The 24,205-nt window shown below is 36.5% G+C and overlaps 2 protein-coding genes across 2 annotated transcripts in view; one reads left to right on the forward strand and one right to left on the reverse strand.

Annotated features, from left to right (window-relative positions):
* LOC124159018 (translation initiation factor eIF-2B subunit gamma) lies at window positions 1-15,401 on the forward strand. Its single transcript, XM_046534507.1, has 10 exons — window positions 1-246; window positions 622-776; window positions 1,134-1,293; window positions 3,346-3,541; window positions 5,014-5,162; window positions 6,339-6,559; window positions 7,881-7,961; window positions 8,544-8,692; window positions 15,061-15,164; window positions 15,296-15,401. The coding sequence occupies exons 1-10, from the start codon at window positions 90-92 to the stop codon at window positions 15,346-15,348; spliced, it is 1,425 nt and encodes a 474-aa protein (XP_046390463.1). The 5' UTR covers window positions 1-89; the 3' UTR covers window positions 15,349-15,401.
* LOC124159010 (S-phase kinase-associated protein 2) overlaps window positions 15,399-24,205 on the reverse strand; it is a 12,579-nt gene continuing 3,772 nt past the window's right edge. The window contains exons 5-8 of the mRNA XM_046534494.1: window positions 23,413-23,593; window positions 21,007-21,134; window positions 20,756-20,918; window positions 15,399-16,359 (exon numbers count right to left, since the gene is read on the reverse strand). Coding sequence (XP_046390450.1) covers window positions 16,173-16,359; window positions 20,756-20,918; window positions 21,007-21,134; window positions 23,413-23,593 — 659 coding nt within the window. The 3' untranslated portion in view covers window positions 15,399-16,172. The remainder of the gene's footprint in view (window positions 16,360-20,755; window positions 20,919-21,006; window positions 21,135-23,412; window positions 23,594-24,205) is intronic.

Below are 24,205 nucleotides of genomic sequence, written 5' to 3' on the forward strand. Positions count from 1 at the left end.
ACTGCGCCAGAAATACGTCATGTTTGTTTTCATTTGAAGTGTCGCGAGGGTATATACCTAAACGTACGGTGAAAAATATTGTAAGCAAAATGATACCTCCAGAATTTCAGGCTGTCGTAATGGCTGGAGGGAAGGGGTCAAGAATGACGGAGTTAACAGCCTGTAAATTGAAGTGTCTTTTGCCTATTTGTAATCACCCAATGATTTGGTACCCTCTGCAGATGCTGGAGAGGTTTGGATTTCGAGGTAAGTTATGCCACTTAAATGGTTATATTCGTGCGGTGATTTTGAGAACCCTCTCCTTATTTTATTTTCAGTAATTTGCCTATCAGTGGTCTCACGTTGGTTGTCGTCATTACTTCTCATTAACGTTATACTGCACAATATTGTTATTGTGCATTTTCTATGTCTTTTGCTTTTTGAATATTCATGCGTCCAGGATGAGGGAAGACAATTCATTGCATTTATATTGTCAATATGTATGCTTTTAATCTATTTTGTTTGTTAAAATATGCGTGGTGAGATTGAAATTTAATAGTAATTTGTAGTGAGAATAGTATTCCTGCACAATATATTAATGCTATGCCCAGGGCAGTGATTAATCTGTGTATTTTATTCCAGATGCCATAATTATTTCCCAAGAGTCAGCTCGAGTAGAATTGCAAAATATTCTTGATCGATATAAATTTAACATACAATGTGAAGTAGTTGGGGTGCCAAATGATGAAGATTGGGGCACAGCAGATTCTCTTCGTCACATACATGATAAAATAAAGGTGAATTTTGGGTTAAATATGTTGACATTTTATCAAGAAAATATATCCTGACTCGATTGTGCACAATGGCTTATCTTGCCAGTTCAGCTCATTTCATTTCTTTGTAATACCTTCCTACTGAATCCATGTAGCCCGTGGCCAGCTTGTAACTTTTGCCTTAAGCGTAATTTATTATTTATCCCTCCCCTAAACTCACCATTAGTCGTTTGATTATTGTAATTAAAAAAGTCAATTTTCCTCTGAAGTATTACTTCTGGTACTTGAAAATTATGCAAACAAATTTACTCTGTTTTCTATCAGTTCTTTTTCCTAATATTTTATGTGTTTGACTTAATTTACTTCTCTGTTATGCTTCAGAGGGATATTATTGTTGTAAGCTGTGATTTGGTGACAAATATTATACCCATGAAAGCTGTGAACATATTCCGCAAGTATGATGCATCCCTAGTTGGTGTTTTCTTTCCCTCGCTAAGTGAAGTAGCTTCAACTCCGGGACCAAAGGCTAAACACAGGCCAGGTAATTTGGAATTCTTCGTGCTAATGTAAATTCTCTTCAAAGTCTTTTCAGATTATAGCTATTAAAAGTCAAGATTAAATGCCAATTCTGTGTCACGTGTGAATAAAGATATATATATGTGCTCACGGGTTGTGCAGTAATATTACATAATGGTCTTTCTTAGGAAGTATTAAAAATATCCTTTACATATGTGCAATGAATTTTTCTTCTTAACTGTTTTAATCATAATTAATTCAGTTTTTTTTAACAGATACATTTAATGTTTCTCTTCATATTTACTACATCTGAGTCCTGATCCATTCCTATCAATAACTGTTGAAACATAATGCACATGCATGTATGAGCAGGTTCAACAGAAGCTTGTTTAAGTGAGTGTAGCACATGGCAAGAATGGCAATATAACGTGTAATGTGTAGTTTACCGCCTAGAGGCAATGATTAACATGTAAAAAAATATGGAAACAGGGAGACCAAGAAGTCCCTGCCTCTGTATGCCCATGGTATAATGGGGTATATCTCTTCAGAGTGGTTCATAACTAGTTTACTTGAATGTAACAGGGATCACCCATTTTACCAGAGACAGCTAAAATATACATAACTTCATAAACAGGTGTATTATATTTATTTCACCAGCCACTATATGTCTAAGCATCACAAGTACAATATACGTCACCGCACCGATTGAATCACTAGACACAACTGAATTTGACTACCCAGCTTGTGGGCATGAATCTTTATGAAAGATTCGCAACATTAAGGCCAGTGAAACTTTGTGGGGAAGGAGACTCAGTCTCTGTGCTGGGATGCCTACTGTGGATTGGGGGCAGTATCAAGAGCTTGTCTAGGCCATGCACAGGACTAATCGGAGAAACGCCAGGCTGATCGCTGCCTCACCACATCTGTGGAGAGATCTCACCACAAACTATTGTTTTCTAGCAGTATCGTTTGACAGATACAGGGTAGAATGTAGTATGTGCCACATTTACAATGTGAACAGTCTGAGCATCACCTCAGTATTGATAATTTGTCTAAGCAACTCTACCTTCTCCAATCATGCTCATTTACGTAAATGCCAGTGTTATAGTACACAAATGCAGGCCATGATGCTTATTAAATCATCTCATCACTTGGACATTAATTTATTATTCCACTTCTAATTTATTGAAGCAATTTATCTTTGTCAATCACTAATTCATGCTTTATTAACCAAGGTTTTACCAGAGTGCTGTCAAAGGTGGAAAATAATATACATTGACGCACACAGGTGATTCAATCTTCAAATATTTAAGCCTTGTCTGCTGTATTTTTCACGGGATCGTATTTTTTTGCAGTTCTTTTTCTTTAATCTGAATTCAGGAAGTGGTATTGGCATTGGAAGGAGATGCATCTAATTAAACAACAGCTGAGAGTGACTGTGTGGGTAAATGGTAGAGTTAACTAGGATTTTTTCAATGTTTGCAGGGGGTAGACCAGTCAGAAAAGCATCTGGTTGACATCTGTCAACGCCTTCCCCACACCACTGATCTCAGCCTTGGAATGATTTGTTATTTTCCATTTTCTGTCCCTTCTACTCCCTTGTGAATACATCTTATGCCATTTGTAAAACTAAATGGAACCTCAGTAGCATCCTTTGCATGTATGTACTTGTATGTCAGAAGGTGTTTCCATGCCAGATTGTCATGGTCCCTCTCAATCTTGAAGATCTAGATGAAAAGTACATTGCAATGATTGACTATGAGGAAGGGCAACCTCGCCTGTGAAAATATCAGCCAGTATTCAAGAGCAGTTCATTTAGAAAATTATCTACAAATATGCAATTTAATGCAAATTCACCTTGTTAATTAGTTCTGATACAGAATAAAATCTGTAATCATAGGAGAATATGGGAATGAAGGGTTAACATCCTTCACCATCAGATGTAGTGAGTGTCCAATATAGTGAGCAATTTCAAGTGTATTATGAGCACTTTTTAGGCCTGTTCTAGCACTGTTTTGTGTTTTTAATATAGTGAATAACCATTCATGTATCAGTAAAGAATCAATTTTTCTTGCAGAGAGAGATTTGGTTGGAGTGGATCCAGCTACGTCTCGTCTTGTATTTTTGGCCTCAGCTTCAGATTTTGAAGACAGTGTGCAGTTCCCACGAGCTATGTTGAAAAAGCATCAACGGCTTTCATTGTACAGTCGGCTTGTTGACTCTCATTTATACATCTTACGAAAATGGGTGGTTGATTTTTTAGCCCATGAGAGGTTAGTCAAATACGACAGTAATTTTTCTCTGCAATTATTGAAATTAAAAAATAAGATACATATATAAGTTATGCTCAGTGCTGTAACTGGCTCATTTTGCAAACATATAAGTCACCATGACATAAACTCATTCAGTTTATATTGATGTGTTAATCTGTTTACTTTATGCCTTATTACAAAAAATGGTAAAAAGGCCTCGGTAGCGCAGTAGGCAGCACGTAAGTCTCTCATGTTTGAACTTTCATTTTCAAAGTGATAAGAGATTTAGACAAAAGTGATTGAAACTAGTGTCAAAAATTAGAATCACCTTCGATGCTTTTGGATATAAGTTTTCACACAAAATACTGAAGATATTAACCGAATATGGTTTCAGCACCTCATAACATTTAGTGACAGTAATAAAATTTTCAAGCATAACTTGAAAAATGTACTCTGGAATGGAGGGAAGAGGGTAAGGTAAGGGTTAAACCAGGGAAAGTGATGAAGGTCAGGGAGCATGGTTGGGGGATTATCAGTCTCTTGCGCCCCCTCCCATCTGATAATCCTATGGCAATTTCTGGAGATATTCCCCGCGTACAGCTTTTTCCATGTTGTACCCACTCGACCTTCATTCTCATGTCACATGTAATATGTTCCTTCTCTTTAATTTTTGGGTATGTGATATATTTTGGAATACAATATGAAAATATTATCTTGACAATGGTGCTAGATGCTGAAACCATGGTTGGTTGAGTTATAAAATATTTTGTGCAGAAAGTTACCAGTGTATTTGTTACATGGATATATTTCTACCCAATTAAAGTTGGTGTTGTAAAGTAAGACTTATTTTTCCAAAAACACATGTTTAACCTTCTGTTAATGTAATGTGCACTCATTAAATCCTGCAGATACATATTGTATATTGCAATATGGAATTTTTTATATATGTAATTATTTCCTCCTCTATGATTTCCATTCCTTTACATATATTGATTTTGAAATTTTTTCAAGAATTTCATTTGAGATTCTTGCAAAGCATATAATAATTTATTCATTGCTAGTGGGCTCATTTACCAATTTTATTTTACTCTTGATTGCAATAGAGTATGAAAAATAAAGAGACTTGTACTTTAATCCGTGCCATGCTTATTGAGCTAATATTGACGACAAATCACCTGCCTTAACCCTTTCCCAGATAAGTTGATGTCTCAAGCTCATGTCAAAGGGATCACAGCTTCTTAGCCTTGTCTGATTTGTATTTGTTAACATCTTTCTAAGAGATCCCTTCTCTTAAAAGTTCTATCTGAGCGAATAAACAAATCAGAATTCTAATGATGTCACAAACTCATGGTGCCTTGGATTGGTTGTTTACTTTGATTAAGACAACTAACCTATCTTCTAGGAATGACTTTTGTTACTGGTCTATGTTCTTTTCCTAATGGAGATCCACCTACATTTACTTTGGTTCCTAATTGGAGAATTTACTATTACAGGACCATTAGCACCATCAAGGGTGAACTTTTACCCTATGTTGTGAAAAAACAACTTTCTAAAAGACTGAATTTGATGTCTGATCAGACTGCAATATCTGAGAGAGCTGGAGAAGATGAATCCATTGTTAACAGTTCTTGCAACAAAAAAGGTAAAAATCAAAGAAGTTATGCTGGAAGCAAAACTTTTCTTTCACAATTTTTAATATGAATAACCTAGGAGATATCTGCAGTTTGAGAAACTTGAGAAATTTCTCTTTGATGTTAATTTTGGTGATGGCCCAAGCAGTGGACCTGTTCTGTTGGTCAGTTGGGTAATCATTTAAATTTCTCATAACTCAAAAGATTTATTTCAATGTTAAATTCTTATATGAAACCCTACTTTACTCTCAACTGCACACCCAGTTGGAAGAGCAAGAACTATCTGTCACATAGCGCTTTTTTTCAATAAGATTATTTAGATAAATAAAAGCGAACAAACTATGTATAAATTTATTTTTGTGGTACTACTAGTTTCGATGGAGCGGCGTCATCATCAGGTACCTGATACCTGATGATGACGCCGCTGCGTCGAAACTAGTAGTACCACAAAAATAAATTGGTGGATTTATACATAGTTTGTTCGCTTTTATTTATTAGAATGAACCTCCACAAAGTTGAGCCTGTTACGATAAAGATTATTTAGGTAGTCACTGAATTTTGAAATTTCAAGGTACATATATATTCAATATTTGAGGTGATTTTCGCTCTTGCTGGTATGACTATGTATATATTTCTCCTAAGCACAGGGTTTTTTCGTAATTTTTTTAGCATGGAAAGTCCATAACGTATCTGTGGACTAGAGATCTTAACTATCCAACAACAATCAAAGATTTCTGGCTGTACTTAGTGGAATTAATATACATTGGGAAAGAAATTTCCATTTATACTCTAAATATATTTTCCGCACCAAGGCTTCCACACGGTGATAATAATGCTGTTTGTTATCACAATGTCACACATAATAGCAAAAAAATAAAAGTATAGAATGTATGAAGTGAAATTTCTTTCCTAATCCTTTCACGGATGATGGCGTAATTGAGAATTTATGAAACTGAAAAGGTATTTTTGAATGATAATCAGGAAAAACCTCCACCCTTCCTACGTCCTGTTGAAGCAAATTATTAGATGTGTAGCCCCTCTGAAGTTCCTTTAAATCTCATGCAAGGAATTTTAAGAGAAAACATTAAACAAGTTAAATTATAGAAAAAAATAGTAAACAGCCATTCTAAGTTTGTTAACATTGATTTCGACTGTGAAAACTTATTTGTCATTATTAATAATTTCAGATATTTTCCAATTTGCCCAAGAAGATGATGAAACTCTAAGAATTCGACAAATGTCAGTGTGGAATGATCACTCCAATGATGTGTCTCCTGCCTTTCATGGGGATTCTATTCGGTGCTATGCTGATTTAGTTCCGGAGACAACTGACAATAAAGATTCAAGCAAGAAGCCTTTTGGAATTCGTGCAAATACCTTGGCAAATTACTGTGCTATAAATCAAATGGTATTTTATAGTAATTGATCTTTATTCTAAGTTATAGAAAACATAACATTGTTACCATCTTCATGCAAATTCAGCTTGAATTATGGAGAATGAGTCAGTGGAAGAATTATTTTTTCATGCTCACCCTTCATGTCATTAAGATCGTAGCTGGTGAGTAACTTGTGTTAAGAAGAGTAGACAGAGTAATAATGTTTTTCCAGTGACACCTATTTTGTGGCCCTTTACAGTTAATTCACATTATACACAGTGATGTGTGCAGTAAATGCAGCCACCGAAACTTTGAATATTCTCTTGCCTCTTCCTCAACAACTTAATTTGGCAAAACATGGCTTTTTGGAAACAGTAAAACATGAATTTGTGACATTACCACCAATCATGGTTGACAACTTTCATCAGTCATGAAGTTGATTTTAGTGGACTTTCAATGGGTGTGTCAATACGTAAGACCACCCTCCTTGTCCTTCCATAGCTTTCTTCAACTTATGGCGAGGCAGTTGTGGATTAAGGAGTGGGTTGGAGGGGTGGGAGGTGGGGCAACCTCCCCAAAATATCTTGAAAAATTGAAAAATGGCAATCTTTGAATAGGCTCATCGATGAAATTTTTTATTTATCAGCTTGGAAAACAATGTTTATAACAACAACCTTATTCTGCCAATGTGGCTACACCAAGTCAGGACTTGCAGTGTTAAGTGACATTAAGCTGTTGCGTACGAGGCTCAGCCAACACTCAGCCAATCGAGCACTTTCCACAAACTACCAATATAAGAATGAATTTGCGCAATAAAACATCAACCTAATCAAAACTTAAATCTATGCCCTTCAGAGGAGAATCAGTACAGTGCCCTATTAGCAATGAAAAACACTTTTGTGACTTCCATAATTTAAGTCCTTCCACACTTCTTAAGTTAAATTGTGGAAGTCACAAAATGTTTTTCATTTCATTGATCATATGGAGCCCTTCCACGATGTACAAACTTCAAGTTTTGATTTAAGTACAGTACCCAAGAGCAGTGGCGGATCCAGGTTAGGGACAAGGGGGGGCTAAGTGGAGTTTAAAATTCCAGCAGTAGTGGGGGTCAAAAAAAATTACCATTCTACCTAGTGTAAATTGGATACCCAAGGGGGTCTATAGCCCCATAGATCCACCCCTTCCCCCTCCATAGATCTGCCACTGCCCAAGAGACCATACAAGCATCATCCCCTTTTAGTAGTTAATGGAGAAGCTGAAAATTCTGAACTAGGGAAGTGATTCTCCTAGTGGATGATTACTACTACTTCATTTCCTTTTATCGTTATTACTGAATCCGTGTTATTATTTTAGGTTCTCCGGGAATGGAAAGAGATAACTGGTGGAAAAGATCTGCCTCGAATCAGTTCTACTAGTGTTGTTAAATCTACTCAGGTAAGTAAATGAGAAAAGTCACAAATGCAATAAATTAATTCTTAGTGATAAGTTTTATCTTTTGCTTCTATAAATTAAGGTCACATCAGTTGATTCTATGATTTTGTTAATCAATTACTGAAAATTAAAAAGGGCACAACAGTGCACATGAAGTATATTTTCATAATAAATTTTTCATAATTCCAAAACATTTTACTCTCAGTCACAGAATATACGTTCGAAGGATGTGACAACATGAGGGAAATTTGACTTTGATATTTGCTGATACAGGAGTGTTCTTTACACCAATGATTTACAGACTATAACCAATAAGAAAACAATCTATTCACTTAAGTGCTTACAAAACATTATTTCTAGTTTCACTGATTACTGTAACACAAAATTTAGCAACACAACTTTGCAACTTGCTTAAAAATGCACATTGTTTCTTTTGCAATTTTATATATTTTTACTACAGAGAGTTCTAGAGTCAATTTGATATATCCCTGATACATATTTACAGTTCCTTCTTTCACACTAATATTTTTAGTATACCACAAAAGAATATCTAATTGGGTTGACTTTTTTCTAAATCCTGCCTAGGTGGATGAACACTGCATGATTGGAGATGACACTAAAGTATCCGAGAAGACATCACTGAAAGCCTGTGTCATTGGCAGTCGTTGTGTTATTGAAGAAAAAGTGAGACTGGCAAATTGCATTGTAATGGATGGTGTTCATATACATTCAGGGTAGGTATATCTTATTACTTCTCTTTCTTTCATCAATCCATACAATAATAAATAATAAATAAACTTTATTGGCTCTAGGAATCCTTTCCTTTGGAGCCTAAATAAATACATAATCATAAACACTCAGACTGAGAAGGTTAACATAAAAATAAAGAAGAAATCATGAGACACACTCAACCAACCAACTCAAACAACCACCTTTATACAGATTTCCAAAAACATGAAACAAAATCAAAAACCATACAAAAAACATACAAACCCATAAGTTGCAAGTTGCGGACGCTTATATAATCCAGGTATCATAAAAATAAAAATAAAACAAAGACTTTTTGAAATTATTGAATGTTGAGATATTTTTAAATCTTGAGGAATCGAATTCCATACATGACATGAATTAATATAAAATGAATTTTGGTACATGGTTGTTTTATGAATAGGTACAATTAATTTATTTTTATTTCTTGTAAACCTTGTTTTTTTCATAAATTTATCTATGTAAGGCTGGAAAATGTAACAAGGAGTTTCAGTTTTTAAAAGTTTATACATAAAGAGACCCATTTGAAATTTTCTTTTTTCAATTTTTAATTCGTTATAATATGGAGTGACATGCTCATAATATGCAATGTTGCACACATAATGCAAGATACAATTTTGTATTTTCTGTAATTTAGATATCTGACATTTATTAATGTTCGACATCACCAAAGAACAGTAATCAATATGAGGAATCAACAAAGCATTCGCTAGTTTGAGTCTCAATGGTATTGGCATTAGGTTACGGAACCATTTTAACTGGTGCAAAGATTTAATTACCTTATTAGAGATGCATGCTATGTGTTCGTCCCAAGTTAGTGTTTTATTTAGAATAACCCCTAAATTTTTAACCTTTTCAGAATAATCTATTTCTACATCATTAACTTGAATTTTAGGCAGTGAGCCGATGTTTATGGAAGACAAGACCTTGGCACTGCCTATTATAATGCTCTTTGTTTTCTGTGAGTTTAGTGTCAGACAATTTTTAGATGCCCATTCACATATAATTGAGATATCTTCGTTAACTTGAGCAATGGCGCTAGAGATCGCATTGCGATCGCAGTCAATATAGATCTGCAAGTCGTCAGCGTATAGATGGTTATTTGGGAGGTCCTGAATGTAAATGACAAAGAGCAATGGCCCCAGTATTGACCCTTGGGGGACCCCATGTTCGACAGGTAGTAATTCAGAATGTACATTGTTTTTCCGATCATTCACCGCCTGGAAACGTTGACTCAAGTAAGAACGGAACCATTGTAAAACAGAAGTACATATTTTCAAATTAGATAGTCTTTTTAAAAGTATACTATGGTTAACACAATCAAAAGCTTTACTAAAGTCGAAGAGTACCAATATTGTTATTTTCTGCTTATCCATTGAAAGTCTTATGTCATCTGTTATTTTAATCAATGCTGTTTGAGTACTATAACCTTTGCGAAACCCAGATTGAAAATTATTTAAAAAATTATTTTTAGACAGATGTTCAGTAACACAATTAAACACGAATCTTTCAAGAGGTTTTGATAAGGCACACAGTATTGCAATAGGGCAGTAGTCAGACATTTCTACAGGATTGGGCTTCTTTTTAATTGGTTGAATGAGAGCAGATTTCCACAAGGAGGGGAAGTTAGAGTAATCTAACGAGCAATTATAAATTGAAAGCAAAATTGGAAGAGCTAGATGAAGAATCTTTTTAATTACCTTAATACTGATTTCATCTACTCCCGTAGAGTTTGAATTTACCATTGAAATGTATTTTAATGGTAGATCTGGGGTAAAATGAGGGAAATAAAGATTTTCATCGCTGAATTCACGCTCAATGCAAGTATTGACATCGAGACACTCTTCCTCATCTATACAATCAGACGATGTGGAACTATTTAGAAAATAGGTATTAAGCTCATTGAGGGGGAAATTAATATTGGTGGGTTCATTTCTGGAATTTCCGAGACCCAATCTTTTAATTTCTTGCCACAGAGAACGAGCGTCATGTTTATCTGATAAGCAAGAAAAGAAGTAGTTAACTTTTGCATTATGCTGCATTTGCTTCACTTCATTTTGGGAGACTTATATTCATTGTATTTTTGAGCAGACCGAGTTCCTCGAAAGTGCCTACGTAAAGAATCTCTGTGACTCATGGCATTTTCTATTTCTTGAGAGAGCCAGGGACATGGGTTACGTCTCAATTTTATTTTTTTTATGGGAGCGTGTCTATCTAAAAGACAAGTAAGGTGGAAATTGAATATTGCTACTTTTTCATTGACATCACGCGTTAAAAAGAAATTCTCCCATGATAGACCGTTCCAGTCCATTTCAAACATAACGTAATCAAGTTTAGCCAAATCCTGGAAACAGATTTCAGGAGGTTTATATGGTGTCTGGTTGAAAATATAGTTCACATACACTAAGTCATGCTCTGATAAGAAGTTCACAGATTGTTGACCAAAGTCATCCACTTTCCTAGCATCGTCAACAATGATTAGGTCAAGCAAAGTCTGACTTGATTCCAGAATATGTGTAGCTTGAAAAGAAGGCAGATGAAGATTATAACTAAACAATAAATTCTTAAGATAAGCACTCTTACGTGTATCTTTAAGCACATCAATGTTGAAATCCCCACAAATAATGACATTTTTATACATAGGTATGTACTTACATATTAAGGTTTCAAAATCATCACATACATAACAACTATTTGGTGGTCTATACATGACTACAAACAATAACTTGCCATTAGCATTAGAGACATCAATAAACATAAATTCAGGTTTTCGAGGAGTACCATCGGACTTTTCAAGGACTTTACAATTAAAGTGATCATGGATATACGTAGCCACACCACCACCAACTCTATCGAGTCGATCATTCCGAATTAACTGATAATTTTGGAGGTTCACCATATTATTGTTTATGTGTTCTTTCAGCCAGGTTTCGGATATTCCAATTAAATGATAACTTTTTGCATAAAAATAATGTCTAAATTCATCAATGTGCGCAAATAAAGATTGAGCATTAACATGACATACACTAAGTTTTTGTGGCTCGCGTACAACAGTAGCTTTGGTGCTAAAAGGTAATGTGTTGATTTCAGAGTTTATACATGCACATGTATCCTATTTGACCCTCTGTAGGTCTTCTTCGGTGTTCACCTGGACTCGATCGGCACCTTCACTTTTTCTTACATACACTTTTCCATTTCTTATCCAGACAAACTTGATTTTACCCTCCTTTCTTAGGCTGCAGGCTATGCTGTGTAGTTTTCTGTTAAGTGGGGTCAATGATTCATTTACGTAGATGAGGGGATTTAGTGAATAGGGCTTCAAATGGGGCACATCTAAGTCCTTCAAGTATAAATTTCTTTTCCTTTTACGTAGCTGGACAAATTCCTCTGCAACACGGGACCTCATGAAGCGTACTAAAATTGCACGGCTTGGGTTATCCGCTGAGCGACTACCAACGCGGAATGCATAGTCGATATCATTGATGTCAACTTTTAACCCCAATGATAATCCCGTTGCAATAACGAGGGCATCAACAACTTCAACGTCAGACGTAGGAATACCTCTAATCTCTACCACATTCCGCAATTGCTCCTGCTCAATTTGGTAAAGCGAACTTCACAATCGGACAGTTTGCTAGTTAGAACTTTATTTTCACTCAAGAGCTCATCCAGCTTATTACTTAATTTTGAGAGGTTATCATTAATAAGCTCAATAGACTTCGCGTGCTCACTCACAGATACCTGCCATGTAGAGATGGTATCCTTAAATGCAATCTGCTCGTCGTGGGTGGGGTTGACGCGCAGCAGAAGGGTCTGCAACAGCTCCTTTGTGGTTTCCTCCTCGTCCGGAAGAGTAGGAGACGCAGCACGGATGCCTCTCACGGGGGTTTCCTCTCTGCGGTCTAGGCGATGTTTCCCAAGACATTTGCTGCAAGTCCACGGCTTCTGCAGATCTAGGATTGTCCTGAAGTCCTCCTCAGTTAGAGAATTGCAGGACGGATGTTGCAAACTCTTGCATGCAGTGTAGGAGAGGCTAGAGCCACGTTTTGTAGGAAGGCCACATATTACGCAATTGGGCATTACGAGGCGAGCGAGAATAGGTCTCAAGCGAAAACCGAGCGACCGAGAACAACACGACCGTTCACCTTCACTGCCTGAGCGAGACTGGAGTCCATACAATGAGATGTTTAAAAATTTGTCTTTAAATGAGCTTTTCCTATTCAACGTTTTTACTAGGTAATGATTATCATATGAAAGGAGTTCTGAGGTTCGTTAATATTTCTTAGCTACACCTTTCTAGTCTTAACATTCAGTGGTTTCATCATATGATTTTAGTATTTACGGATGCTGTCCATAGAATAAGTTTCCCTTATAGCTAAAGTCCCAAAGAATGATGCAAAGCACAATCCAGTGACGCGGACGTGTATCTTGGCATCTTTCTCAGTCCCTGCCCATGCAAACTGTCTGCAACAATCGGCACTGGATTGGCAACTGTTGAAGATGGAGCTTCCACTTGCTACTCCTGCCAGGTGGAAATCATCGGCTGCGCTTCGCTTTTCTGGACAAAAAACCTTGTGCTATTCAGGCTTGAATCAGAATGAAAGACACAATGCTGATTCCTAATATCAACAAGATCTGCAATGACAAGAATTTTTCAGAACTTTCAAGGCCTGCCAAGGTAAGGCATGTCCCAACAATGCCTACAAAGACCACTTAACAATGGAAGCCCAAATTCACTGGTTCAAAAACTGATCTAATCAATAAATTTGGATGGGACACTGTTGCGCAGCTGCTCAAAAGGAGACATAGCCCCAACTGACCGCCATCTCATCCATGAATTGAAGAAGTGCCTCAATGGGCCACATTCCAGAATCAGAAAGGAGCTGAGAGAAGAGGTTTTAAGCTAGGTTCAGAGTGGGAGAGTTCGATGAGTCAGGCACAAGTAAGATGGTACACTGCATACAAAATTGCATCCATTTCAACAGCAATGGAGTCTGCAAATAGTGGAAAATCCAAGCTTTCCAAAACTGCATTACTCTGCCAGAAAAACTTGTTTCTCACTGTGAAAAGGCTTTGGCAAACTTAATTTAAGGACAACCGTAGTACATATTTCAAGGACTTAAGTTAAGTAGGTTGTTGCTGTTGTGAAATTAATGGGACCAATGAATTTATTTTTGTAATTACTAACTCAAACTTTTGTAATTACAAACATTTCTTTTCATATACTGAAAATAATATTGCATTTCTATTACAGTAGCACAAAGGTAGTTCTTAAATTGTTATTTGTTAGTCTACAAAAATTTTCATTCATAACAAAAAGGAAAGGTGTCAGTCTTTCCGATAAAGGTCACAATTATGGGAATCACTGTAACAATCAATCTGTTTTACCCTACGCTTTCCTCCATGTGGCCAACCAGCATTGCCAGTCTGTGGGAATAAATGCATGCAAGGTGGAACGAACGGCAGTAACTGACAACAATTTGGCAACACTGTGAGCTGGAGAGCGATGAAGGCTCCTCCACACTTTCACTTGCCACTCTGGTGTGTTTGGCCAGAAGAGTGCAAGGGATACAAGCCTATTCAAGGTCACCCGCCTAGAGTTGGGAAAAAGGGTATAGAAAAGGGGCAACCTAACAAAGGCCTAACTGAGGGGATGGAACCAATAATTATACTATTCAATGCCATCTAAATGATTCAGACACTAAACCTAGGAACATGGAGGAAACATACAGCTGAAGAGAATTTGAGGTACTAGAGTCTGTTGTTGATTGTATACCTAATTGCTTACAAAGTCAGTCTTCTGCAGCACCAACAAAGGCATTACATATCTCTCATTATGAAATGTAGAGTGGGGGTAACAAAGAATTGACCCATGTAATGTCTTGTCGAGACATTATCGCTATCAATCGACTCTCAAAGATTAGGAATGGAGAAAGTTTGATGAGTACTAGCATGCTCTTACTCATTTTGTTCTTAAACATTCACACCAAGTTTACTCTACTGTGTTGTCGGAGATTGAGATGTTTTGCTTCTCTGTGCAAAGGGGAGGCCACATGCCCACAATTATCTCAGAAAGAACGTATTGATAGTCCTATATCTTCATCTGTTTCCCCATAGATCCCCATGGACATGAAAATTAATTACACAACATTATTGTTCAATTGTGAGCCCTCTGAATCACCACTCACTGTTTACAATTAGCGCTTTTTTGTAAAATCTGGCTAACTGAAGATTTAACTCATCATGAGCATCAAATCTGGCTGTTTGCTTAGTAAGAAAGCTCACAAATGTTTTTACATATGGTCAAGTTTCTAAAAATTTACCTTTTTTACAGTTCTTCTCTGCAAGGTTGTGTCATCTGTGATGATGCTGATATTGGCAACAACAGTGATCTGAAAGAATGCCTGGTTGGTAGTGGCCATCAAGTACGGGCTGGTGGTAAGTGTGCACTCTTTGTCCTTTGAAAATAGTGTCTGTAATGAAATTTTGAAAGCTATATTTTCGATTGACCTATAATGCTATTGCTCCTACTACTTGAATTATTTAGTTTACTTTCCTTGCTTTTCCAGCCAAGCACAGCAATGAAGTTCTCACAGATGTAGATAGACTTATGGAAATATAATGCCAGGAAAGAATATTTTGTAATTTTTGTTAATAAATGAATTTCTGGCATAAGTGTATTTTAAATTTATTTCCCCAATCAGTCTACAAAAATTTTCATTCATAACAACAAGGAAAGGTATCAGCCTTTCCGATAAAGATCACAATTATGGAAATCACTGTAACAATCAAGCACATTTGTATCAGCCACATCCATAAATTTCTACATCAAAACATCTTTTTCAGCTGAATGTTTCTATAGACTACCTGTTTCAATTGAGACAGTAAAAATGAAAATCTTTCAATACTTAAACAATTTTACTTGTAGTAATGTGCTACATTGAAAAAATCTCATTAAAATAAACCTATTCCAAAATTCACAAAAAGTATACTCATAAATAAAAAATACTAAGGAAAAACTCATTTGCCATCATTCAACAGGCAAGGCCTCACTCAGTACATACATTACTATGCCCATTGTATATAAGAGTAAAAAGGTCCCAAATGATAGAAATGGAAGTATGTGGCTATGGAAGAGCAACTAAAAATTTTAAATTGATCAGTGAAAACAATGGCACTGTAAACTGGTGCCAAACTACTTAATGAAATCACCATTAAATAGGTGGGTTTCAGTAAGTTAGCGAGTAGTTGTAGATTGCCATATCACAAGTAATTCTTAAAATTAAATCCTCATCAAAACTTTACACAATAGACTAGCCAAAGAGTGCATTGCTGCATAACAGTTTCATTTTCCAGAACTCATAGGTAAGCTAATGGGCTTATACAAAAATCCTCTACAAAATTGGATATTACAAAGCCCATTAATTCAATATTATATCACTTAAATTAATCTCTAACCCTCAGTCCCCAAATACTTGTGCGTCGTATCCCAACAGTAGGCCGAGCTACACTTGAGAAATAAAATTTATTGATGTCCACTTCGGAGAGCCGGCACTGGAGGGTTGCCAATGATTGCTCATTCATGAGACCAAAGACATCTAAATACATGAGACTCTCTGCTTGTGTCAACAAACTGGAAAAAATACAAAGAAAACGATGAAACAGATAATTAAAAGAAGAAATAACACTGCAAAATCTACAGAAATTTCATTTCAAACTCAATAATAATAATAATAATATTTATTTATCACCGTAGGCAAAATACAATGCATGGCTACGTCAAGGTTAGCATATATATAATACAAATGACATCCAAAAATGCGTATACCATATATGCATATACAGCGAAAATATAGAAAAGTAAAATCATACAATACAGATATCATATGTTTTTATGAAAGTCTTCCAGGTATTCAGGGACACTGTAATAGCACCTTTTGAATAGGAGATTTTTAACCCTCAATTTAAACAAAGCAGGTGAAGCGATGGCTTTAATTTCATCTGGGATATTAATAAAAATTGCAGAGGCGGGGTGGTAGGGGCCTTTCAGGCAGAGAGAACTTGAGTATTGCTGAGTGTGTATATTATTTCTGGAGCTGGTAGAGTAATTGTAGTAAGAGGCATTTGCAGAAAATTTGTCCCAGGTGAAGTGCATGAAGCAATCACATGTCAAAATATATAAAGAAGACAGTGTGAGAATTTTAGCATTTAAAAAAAGAGGTTTGCCTAGGGTTCGTATGGAGACTTGAAACATTGACTTGATGGCTTGCCAATGAATTCTGCCTTTGTCCTGAAGCTCATCAGCCGTTAGAAAACGTTTCCCTCCTAGCCACATCTTCATTTCACAGTAAAGTTTAGGGCTTTAGGATGGCATTGCATAGTGGGTGATCGAAAATGTCCCATTTAAATTGCTAAAGGAGCAGTTGGTCAGCATCAGCACTGAGATGACGGCCGTTGCCATGGATCAGAACACTTCCAGAAGTTAGGATGTCTCTTCTTTTGTTTTAAATGGGAATGGACATAATGTTTCACACTCTAGCCACTGTTCATTTAAAAAATTCTCTTTTATTGACATAAAGGTCAAAAGATTATTATGCTGAGGCCATTTGGTGAGTTTTCTACATGTCGCTCCATTTCGCAGGAGAATCAATTGAGGCAGTGTACTAATTGAAATTGCCACTAAACTTAAACTAACAACCTACAATCAGAAATGACTTGAGCGTGTGATGCGGAGGATACGCAGTTGCCCTATCTGCAAAAACCTGCCTGTCGCTTGTATGGTGTTTTTGCTGAGCGATCTGAGGTTGAAAATAAAACTGCCCTCGTAACAAGTGCATAGATAAAAATATGGCCATTTCGAACATTATGAACTTCTGCAAGGTTCCATACTAAAGGTGAGCAGTGCATAAGAGTGATTGCATTCCTCGGCACACTTCTGTTCCTCAAACATTTTCTATTCACCTGAGTTTCAAAACAGTCAACGCTATTATCAAGGGGACTATAACCCATTCACTTTATGTTTGCGGGTGAACTTTCTTGAGAGCCCGGACACTCTCGGAGGGCTTTGCTAATGGGGCAGGGGTGCAACCAAGTAGGGATGTGGAAGTAGCACTTTTTGGTCTCGAGTCGAGTTGAAAATTACTCGCGAGTATCGAGCCGAGTCGAGTATGATAATTTCTGAACCAGGCAATACAGAAATGCATACTCCAATATATTCTACTCCAATTTTCTATTCTGAATGCCTAGCCTGAAGGGAAATATGATTAGGATCGTTGATGATCATTGTCAGAGGTAGGAGATGAATGAAAATTAATATCTCCTCAATAGTTCCATAGGCAAAATTGAAATGAATTTACCTCAAGTAATATGTCGACTATTTAAGTCATATATGTATCCAAACTACAAGGGAGAGCCCTGAGTATAGTCATTTTCACAGCTATAATAAAGATTACATACTAAGTATATGATTAATGTAATATTTGGTCCTTTCAACTTCTTAAGTAGGAAAATCAATTGTTCTATATGCTCAGCCAGCAGGTTTTGACGTCTCCATGTTTCAGTGTTACTGCCTGCAGGAAATTGCCTTTTGCTACACACTTGTGCGGCTGGGCAAGTACTTTCCCGCCAAAATTGCAAGATTTCGGAACTTTTGGAATTTTGATCAAAAATTGTATCAATGATTTTTATGGATCTTGAATCTTCATGGAATTCAAGTGGACGAAGCGAACGAATTACAGACCTTAGCTTTAGCTTTGTAGAGCAAAAAAAATTCTACATTTCTCACATCGTTTAATCAATCTTAAAAACTCTTGGTTTTTCAAGTTCGAGTAAGAAATTAAACACAACAAATGAATATAACATCAGACGGACGTAGTAATAAAAAAGGCTAAATATGATGTGAAAACTCCCCTTCCCGCACTACCCACCTCGGTGAAGGTGGGAAGGGATCTGTATCGGTTGTTGCCTTTCACGGAAACAGTTCATTTTTCTCTCTCTTAAGCACGCAGACTAAATCTCTTCACTCTACTTCAATATCAGCGCCATATTGCTTATGCGTGGGATGGTTCCAAAAAATATCCAATCCTTTGTACTTTTAACTCGAGTAATTAGTTAAATGTTCAAGTCGATCTATACATAATCCTTTTTAACGTCCTCAGTTTAGTGTTTTAGGTCAATGAAGACAATATTCTATGCTTTAAATGACAATTTTCAAGAATGAAGTTTCAAAAACTTGAAAAATCTACTCCAGTTACTGCACCTCAGGGTCCCACGGCGAGTAGCTCAGCTTTGATGCGCAATTGAAAAATTTCTCTCATTTTCTTAGCCGCAAAAGTTTTTTTTCCAGGATTTCTACTTAGTACTACTAAGAAATCTCTACTCTCCATTGTGGTTCAAATTTTCCGAGTTATACTTTTTGTAAATGGAAGATAATGCCTCCTATATATCAAATTCCACGTGAAAAACGGGTCGGCCATTTTGTGTTGTAAAACCAGACAGATGAGAGCCAAAATCTTCAAAAGTCATTGAAAGTTTAGGCAAAGCCCCAGGTCAACGGAATATTGCATTTTTTATTCCATGCAAATCATACCAACACAACACCACCTGGAAAAATTCAAAGATTTTTGAGGAAAAACGATATTGCGCATGGTTTTTGAAGAATTGGTCATGTTTGGGCCACTGTATCTCACTAAAGGGTCGCATTTATGTAAAATGGAATATAAATCTATGTCTGGTAATAATTTATGAGTATGTATGCTAATTTTTAAGTCTCTATCTCAAAAAAGGTAATTTTTAACTTTAGTCCACCTTTTTCCCATTTCGGACCACTGTGCGCTGGGTCGGAAGACGATCAGCCGCCGCAGCTAACATTAAGGTATTCTGTGCCCTCACCAACAACTATAGTGTATACAGAAAGCTGAAACTACCAGGCTAAGGCATCAGAATGACATATACGCTTTGAAAACTGTATTATCACATGAGTTTCATGATAGCACTTCCTGCCGGCAGATTGCTGGACCTACTAGCCTCGAAAGCTCTGTAACCTGTAGCTACTCGACTCGACATTCACAATTCTACTTGAAATACTCGAGTCGAGTACCAACTACTCGACTCAACTCAAATTTTCGAGTACTTGCACATCCCTAGTACCAAGAGAGAGAGGAGGAGTGAACTTAACACTGCCAAATGTACATAGCTACCCTACTTTGTCACTGAAAACGTAGGAGCCAAGACAAAATACCCACTCATTTAGAAGATATTGAGGATAATCCCTTCACATAAGCCCATGACATTGTCAGCTACCATGCTGAATGAGGACCGTTGGTGAAAGGATTACCTAAAGACATAAAAGGAGAAAGAGTGAGGTTTGGCAACGCTGCTCCACCAGCAGATTCACGATGTTCACTCGATGGAGGTCTGAGAGTAACTGACTGAGGTCTGTTGATTGCTGATTGGCCAAGGGAAAGTCACGTGTCGAGAAACTTTCCCTCCCCTCACCCCCACTGGTTTTAGCCACACCAGCTCACCCACAAAGATAAAATAAACTGCGCCTAACAAATTTAGCATGGGAGTAGTCATACATTGCCTCCAGAAATAGGAATCAATATCAAAAATTCCAGGAAATTGGAATACTAGTGAAGTCTTTACTATTTGGAGCATCTTATATTTGCAATCAAACTTAGCCATGCATCCCAACCTTAATCATTCAGCATTTATTACTGGAATAGAAACATGATAAGTACTGCTAAAAAATCAATCAATAATACAAGCGAAACCATTAGAATTACTCCAGGGAAATTTAAGTGTTAGACTTACTAAAAATAATTCAGATAAATTGGCAATCCTATCAAGAAAGGACACCATGTAACAAGGATTTCTACATCAATGGATCAAGAACTAATCAGTGTTTGACTCTTCTTATTAAAAAAATACTAAGTATTCTCACAAATATATTGGAGGCATTGAACATTAAACAACAAAGGTAACATCATTGGAACGCTTAAAGTATTCAAGGAAAGCTATATACTCACGTGTAGGCTGAGATAGGAATATGGTAGCATCTACTCAGAGCTAAGTATTCAATTTTTGCTAGTCCATTAACAACTGCTGTAACAGCTCCTTCAGTCAGCAGAGTACAGTCACTCAAATCCAGCTCAACCAGGTCTGGGCAACAGTTAACCAGACATTCAACATCTACAAATAATAATAAGTTATTAAAGATTAACGGACTTCTACAACAAGCATTAAAGAAAATTACATTAAGTCCAAATTAACATCTTACGGCTATCTTCAAGATCCTTGCGACAACCACTGATGTTTAGCCGCTGTAAGTCGGCAGGAAGGTTAGCACAGAGATAGTTCAGGGAATCTAAGTCCAACATCGTCCAAGATATATTGAGCGACTGTAATCTGTCAAAAGAAAAAAAAATTAATTCAGAAGAAATGAGAGGCTGATAAGTATTAATTTATTTCATTATTAAAGCACAATTTTAACCTCATCCTATAAAAGGTGAACAACATTATAATGCTTGAATTAACATTGCAGGATGGACCTGTATCCATATTGATCTGAGGTATATGCTGGTGGTAGCAATTGTACTGTAGAATGACACCTACCCATACATATGTACAATTGCAGTATATTAGCGATGTAATGACCAAGATCATAACATTATTTCACAACCACTCACAGTTTTCTGTGGTCCCAACAAAGTTAACATGTCAAAACATACGAAAGGTTCCTTATAAAGAAATTTCACAATTATAACTGAGGTTAACCTTAACTCTGATATGATATAAACCATTGAATGTCGCATAAATCATGTTTCTTCACTTTCTTACAAAATTCATCCAAGTTTCACAATTTCCTGCACTAGAAAGTAGATGTGCTCAGTTGTCAATCATCGGATTACCATAAGATGCATCTCCTGACCATAAAAATTCAATGACTGCAAAGCTTACCGGCATCCACACCCATTGGTCAGTAATGATAAAAAATAGAGTTCCATGGATGAGAATATCAAGTTACAATTTAATGCAAGAATTATTAATAATACTAAACATCTCACATATCTTAAATGCATTCTATTACTGACCCAAAGTAATTAGGAACATGTACTCTGGGAGATTCACTACTTTATTTCCACCCAACTTGGCATGTAGCATAAAATAGTTCACTGTGTCAGCAGAAACTACCTCTAATTACGATTACATAGTCAAATCACCCTAATTGGGAGTAATGCTTTCCACTTAATCTACATTTCGCAGAAATAACCAGCAAGAAATAACGATTCATGCAACATCAATATGACAGCTAAGTGACACCCTATTGTTTTTCCCGAGCCCCAGACCTATAACCGATTCAAGGCCCCAGAATGCAAAGAAAGGTGAAGAGAAAAGAGAAGGGTGAAATTAGGGGACAAGACTCGGAGAGGTACGCAAACCTAGTCCTGTGTGCCACAAACAGAGACAACTGGTCTAAGCTGGAGTGTCAATGCCATGTCCACTCAAAATAATATTGTCTAGCTCCCAAAATTTACTCAATAAACTCATTATTCAATCTTGATATTCCACTTAATAAATATTTGAACTCGTCAATTTTCAGTCTGCAATGATTAATTTATGGCACTCAGATCATTAATGCATAAAAAGCTGCACCGCAGCACACCACAACACTGCATCTTGGTCAGTCACTATATGGTAATGGAGTTGTTGCCCTGAAGACATTGCAACAACGAAGAATCCAATACAAGCATGAACAAATCTCAGCGATAGAATATTAGGAACACATTTTGTCTCTAACAGCCATGATTTGTGCAGAATGTGATCCTCTTTGCCCAATTCCAAAGATATTGAACAAATTTCTGATAATATCATGTTCAAAAAGAACCCACGTATCAACGAACAAATAGCTCCTGCTGCAAAACAGGGAATGTCACTCACAAGGTGACATCATGGAACTGCCATAATTTCATAAATTACATTAGCAGTAGAAGGCAAAAAATATTTAACTTTTTTGCAGTTTCAATTCTCTTGAACTCAATTTTCAATTATGATTTACTAATCTGCAACATAGAGACCTATGGCAAATAGACTGGAATGCTGCTGAACATAGCCAAAAAAATACATCCTGATGCCGTCGCCAAACAGTATTACAGCCAATAAAAAAGGTTGAACAATTTAAGTGAGTGCTTGTTATTAACAATAGATATATTTCAGCAAGTTTAGCAGCTCCTCGAGTCTCTTGAATATTGCTGTTTCGCAATTCCATTGTATCTTAAATTTTCAGCTTCTATGGCCACGTTGGCCAATTAAACGAGGTGCTGAATTGTACCACCACAGTGTTCAGATATCAGTGAGTTTCGCCACAGAGTTTGCTTCTTTTGTGAATTTTAATCATCAAAACAATATCTTTTGCAGCCACAGTGGAAAATGAAAATCAGGCATTTAGCAGGCAGATGAGCTTATGACTATTAACTTATATTTTGTAGTAATGGTAGTTTTTCAGGACCTGGTTTCTTAGTTGATTGAGCCAGGCTAAAAATATTTGTAGAGGCACATTGAACTTCGATTATGCTGAGGGCAAAGTAGTAAATAAATGGTACTGGAGAGACTAGAAATGACATCAGTAAAAGAAATTTCTGGTGTTGTTCCATCCCTATTACTAAAAAATTGAGATGTTACCTACCTCAAACAGCCTGAAAGAATACTTCTAATACCAGTCTCATGGATTCCACTGCAAGAGCAGAGATTAAGAACCTCTAAATTCTCATTTTTTCCAATGGCAACACAAGCTTTCTCTTGTAAACTACAATGCTCCAAGCTTAACTTTTTCAATTGCTGGCAGGATTCCAGTAGCATTGTCAAACCTTTGGGGAAGATTACAATAAACATTAAATCTCTGCTTTAATGAAAAATTGAAAAAAATATGGGCGCATATAAGCAGAAGGTGCCACAAAAAACTTACTCTTTTAAGATTGGGCATTAATTTATACAAAAATATGGTTAAGAAAACACCACTCTTAAGAACCCAGGAAACAAATCAAATTTCAAAAAGAACTTTTTTCATGCTTCCCCAACCAGCAAACATTCCAACATGATTTGACCCACCCCAACGAGTACCAACTCACCAGGTGTTACAATACATCAAAGAAGCAAAGTGAACTTAGGAAGACGATAGAAAATAGCCACTATCTTCCAGGGAACTGTTACATAGCTCCACTAATCTCTTTATCTTAATTTACATTTAATGTTTAACCTTAGGTAATTTTAGTGCCATTCTCCATAGCAAGAGGCCGAGTAATGTACTTGCACATATTACAGGAGAATATAAGGTCTCACTGACGTGTTTAGTAGGAAAACTTTTGACCCTGAGCATCAGCCGAAGGTGAACAGATCGTTTAAAACATGGGTAAGCATGTTTTAGAAAGTTAAATAAAATAGGGCTGTCACAATCTTGTCAGAGATATCAGAGAAAATAT

Source organism: Ischnura elegans, chromosome 1, assembly GCF_921293095.1.
Source record: "Ischnura elegans chromosome 1, ioIscEleg1.1, whole genome shotgun sequence".
Taxonomy (NCBI): Eukaryota; Metazoa; Arthropoda; class Insecta; order Odonata; family Coenagrionidae; genus Ischnura; species Ischnura elegans.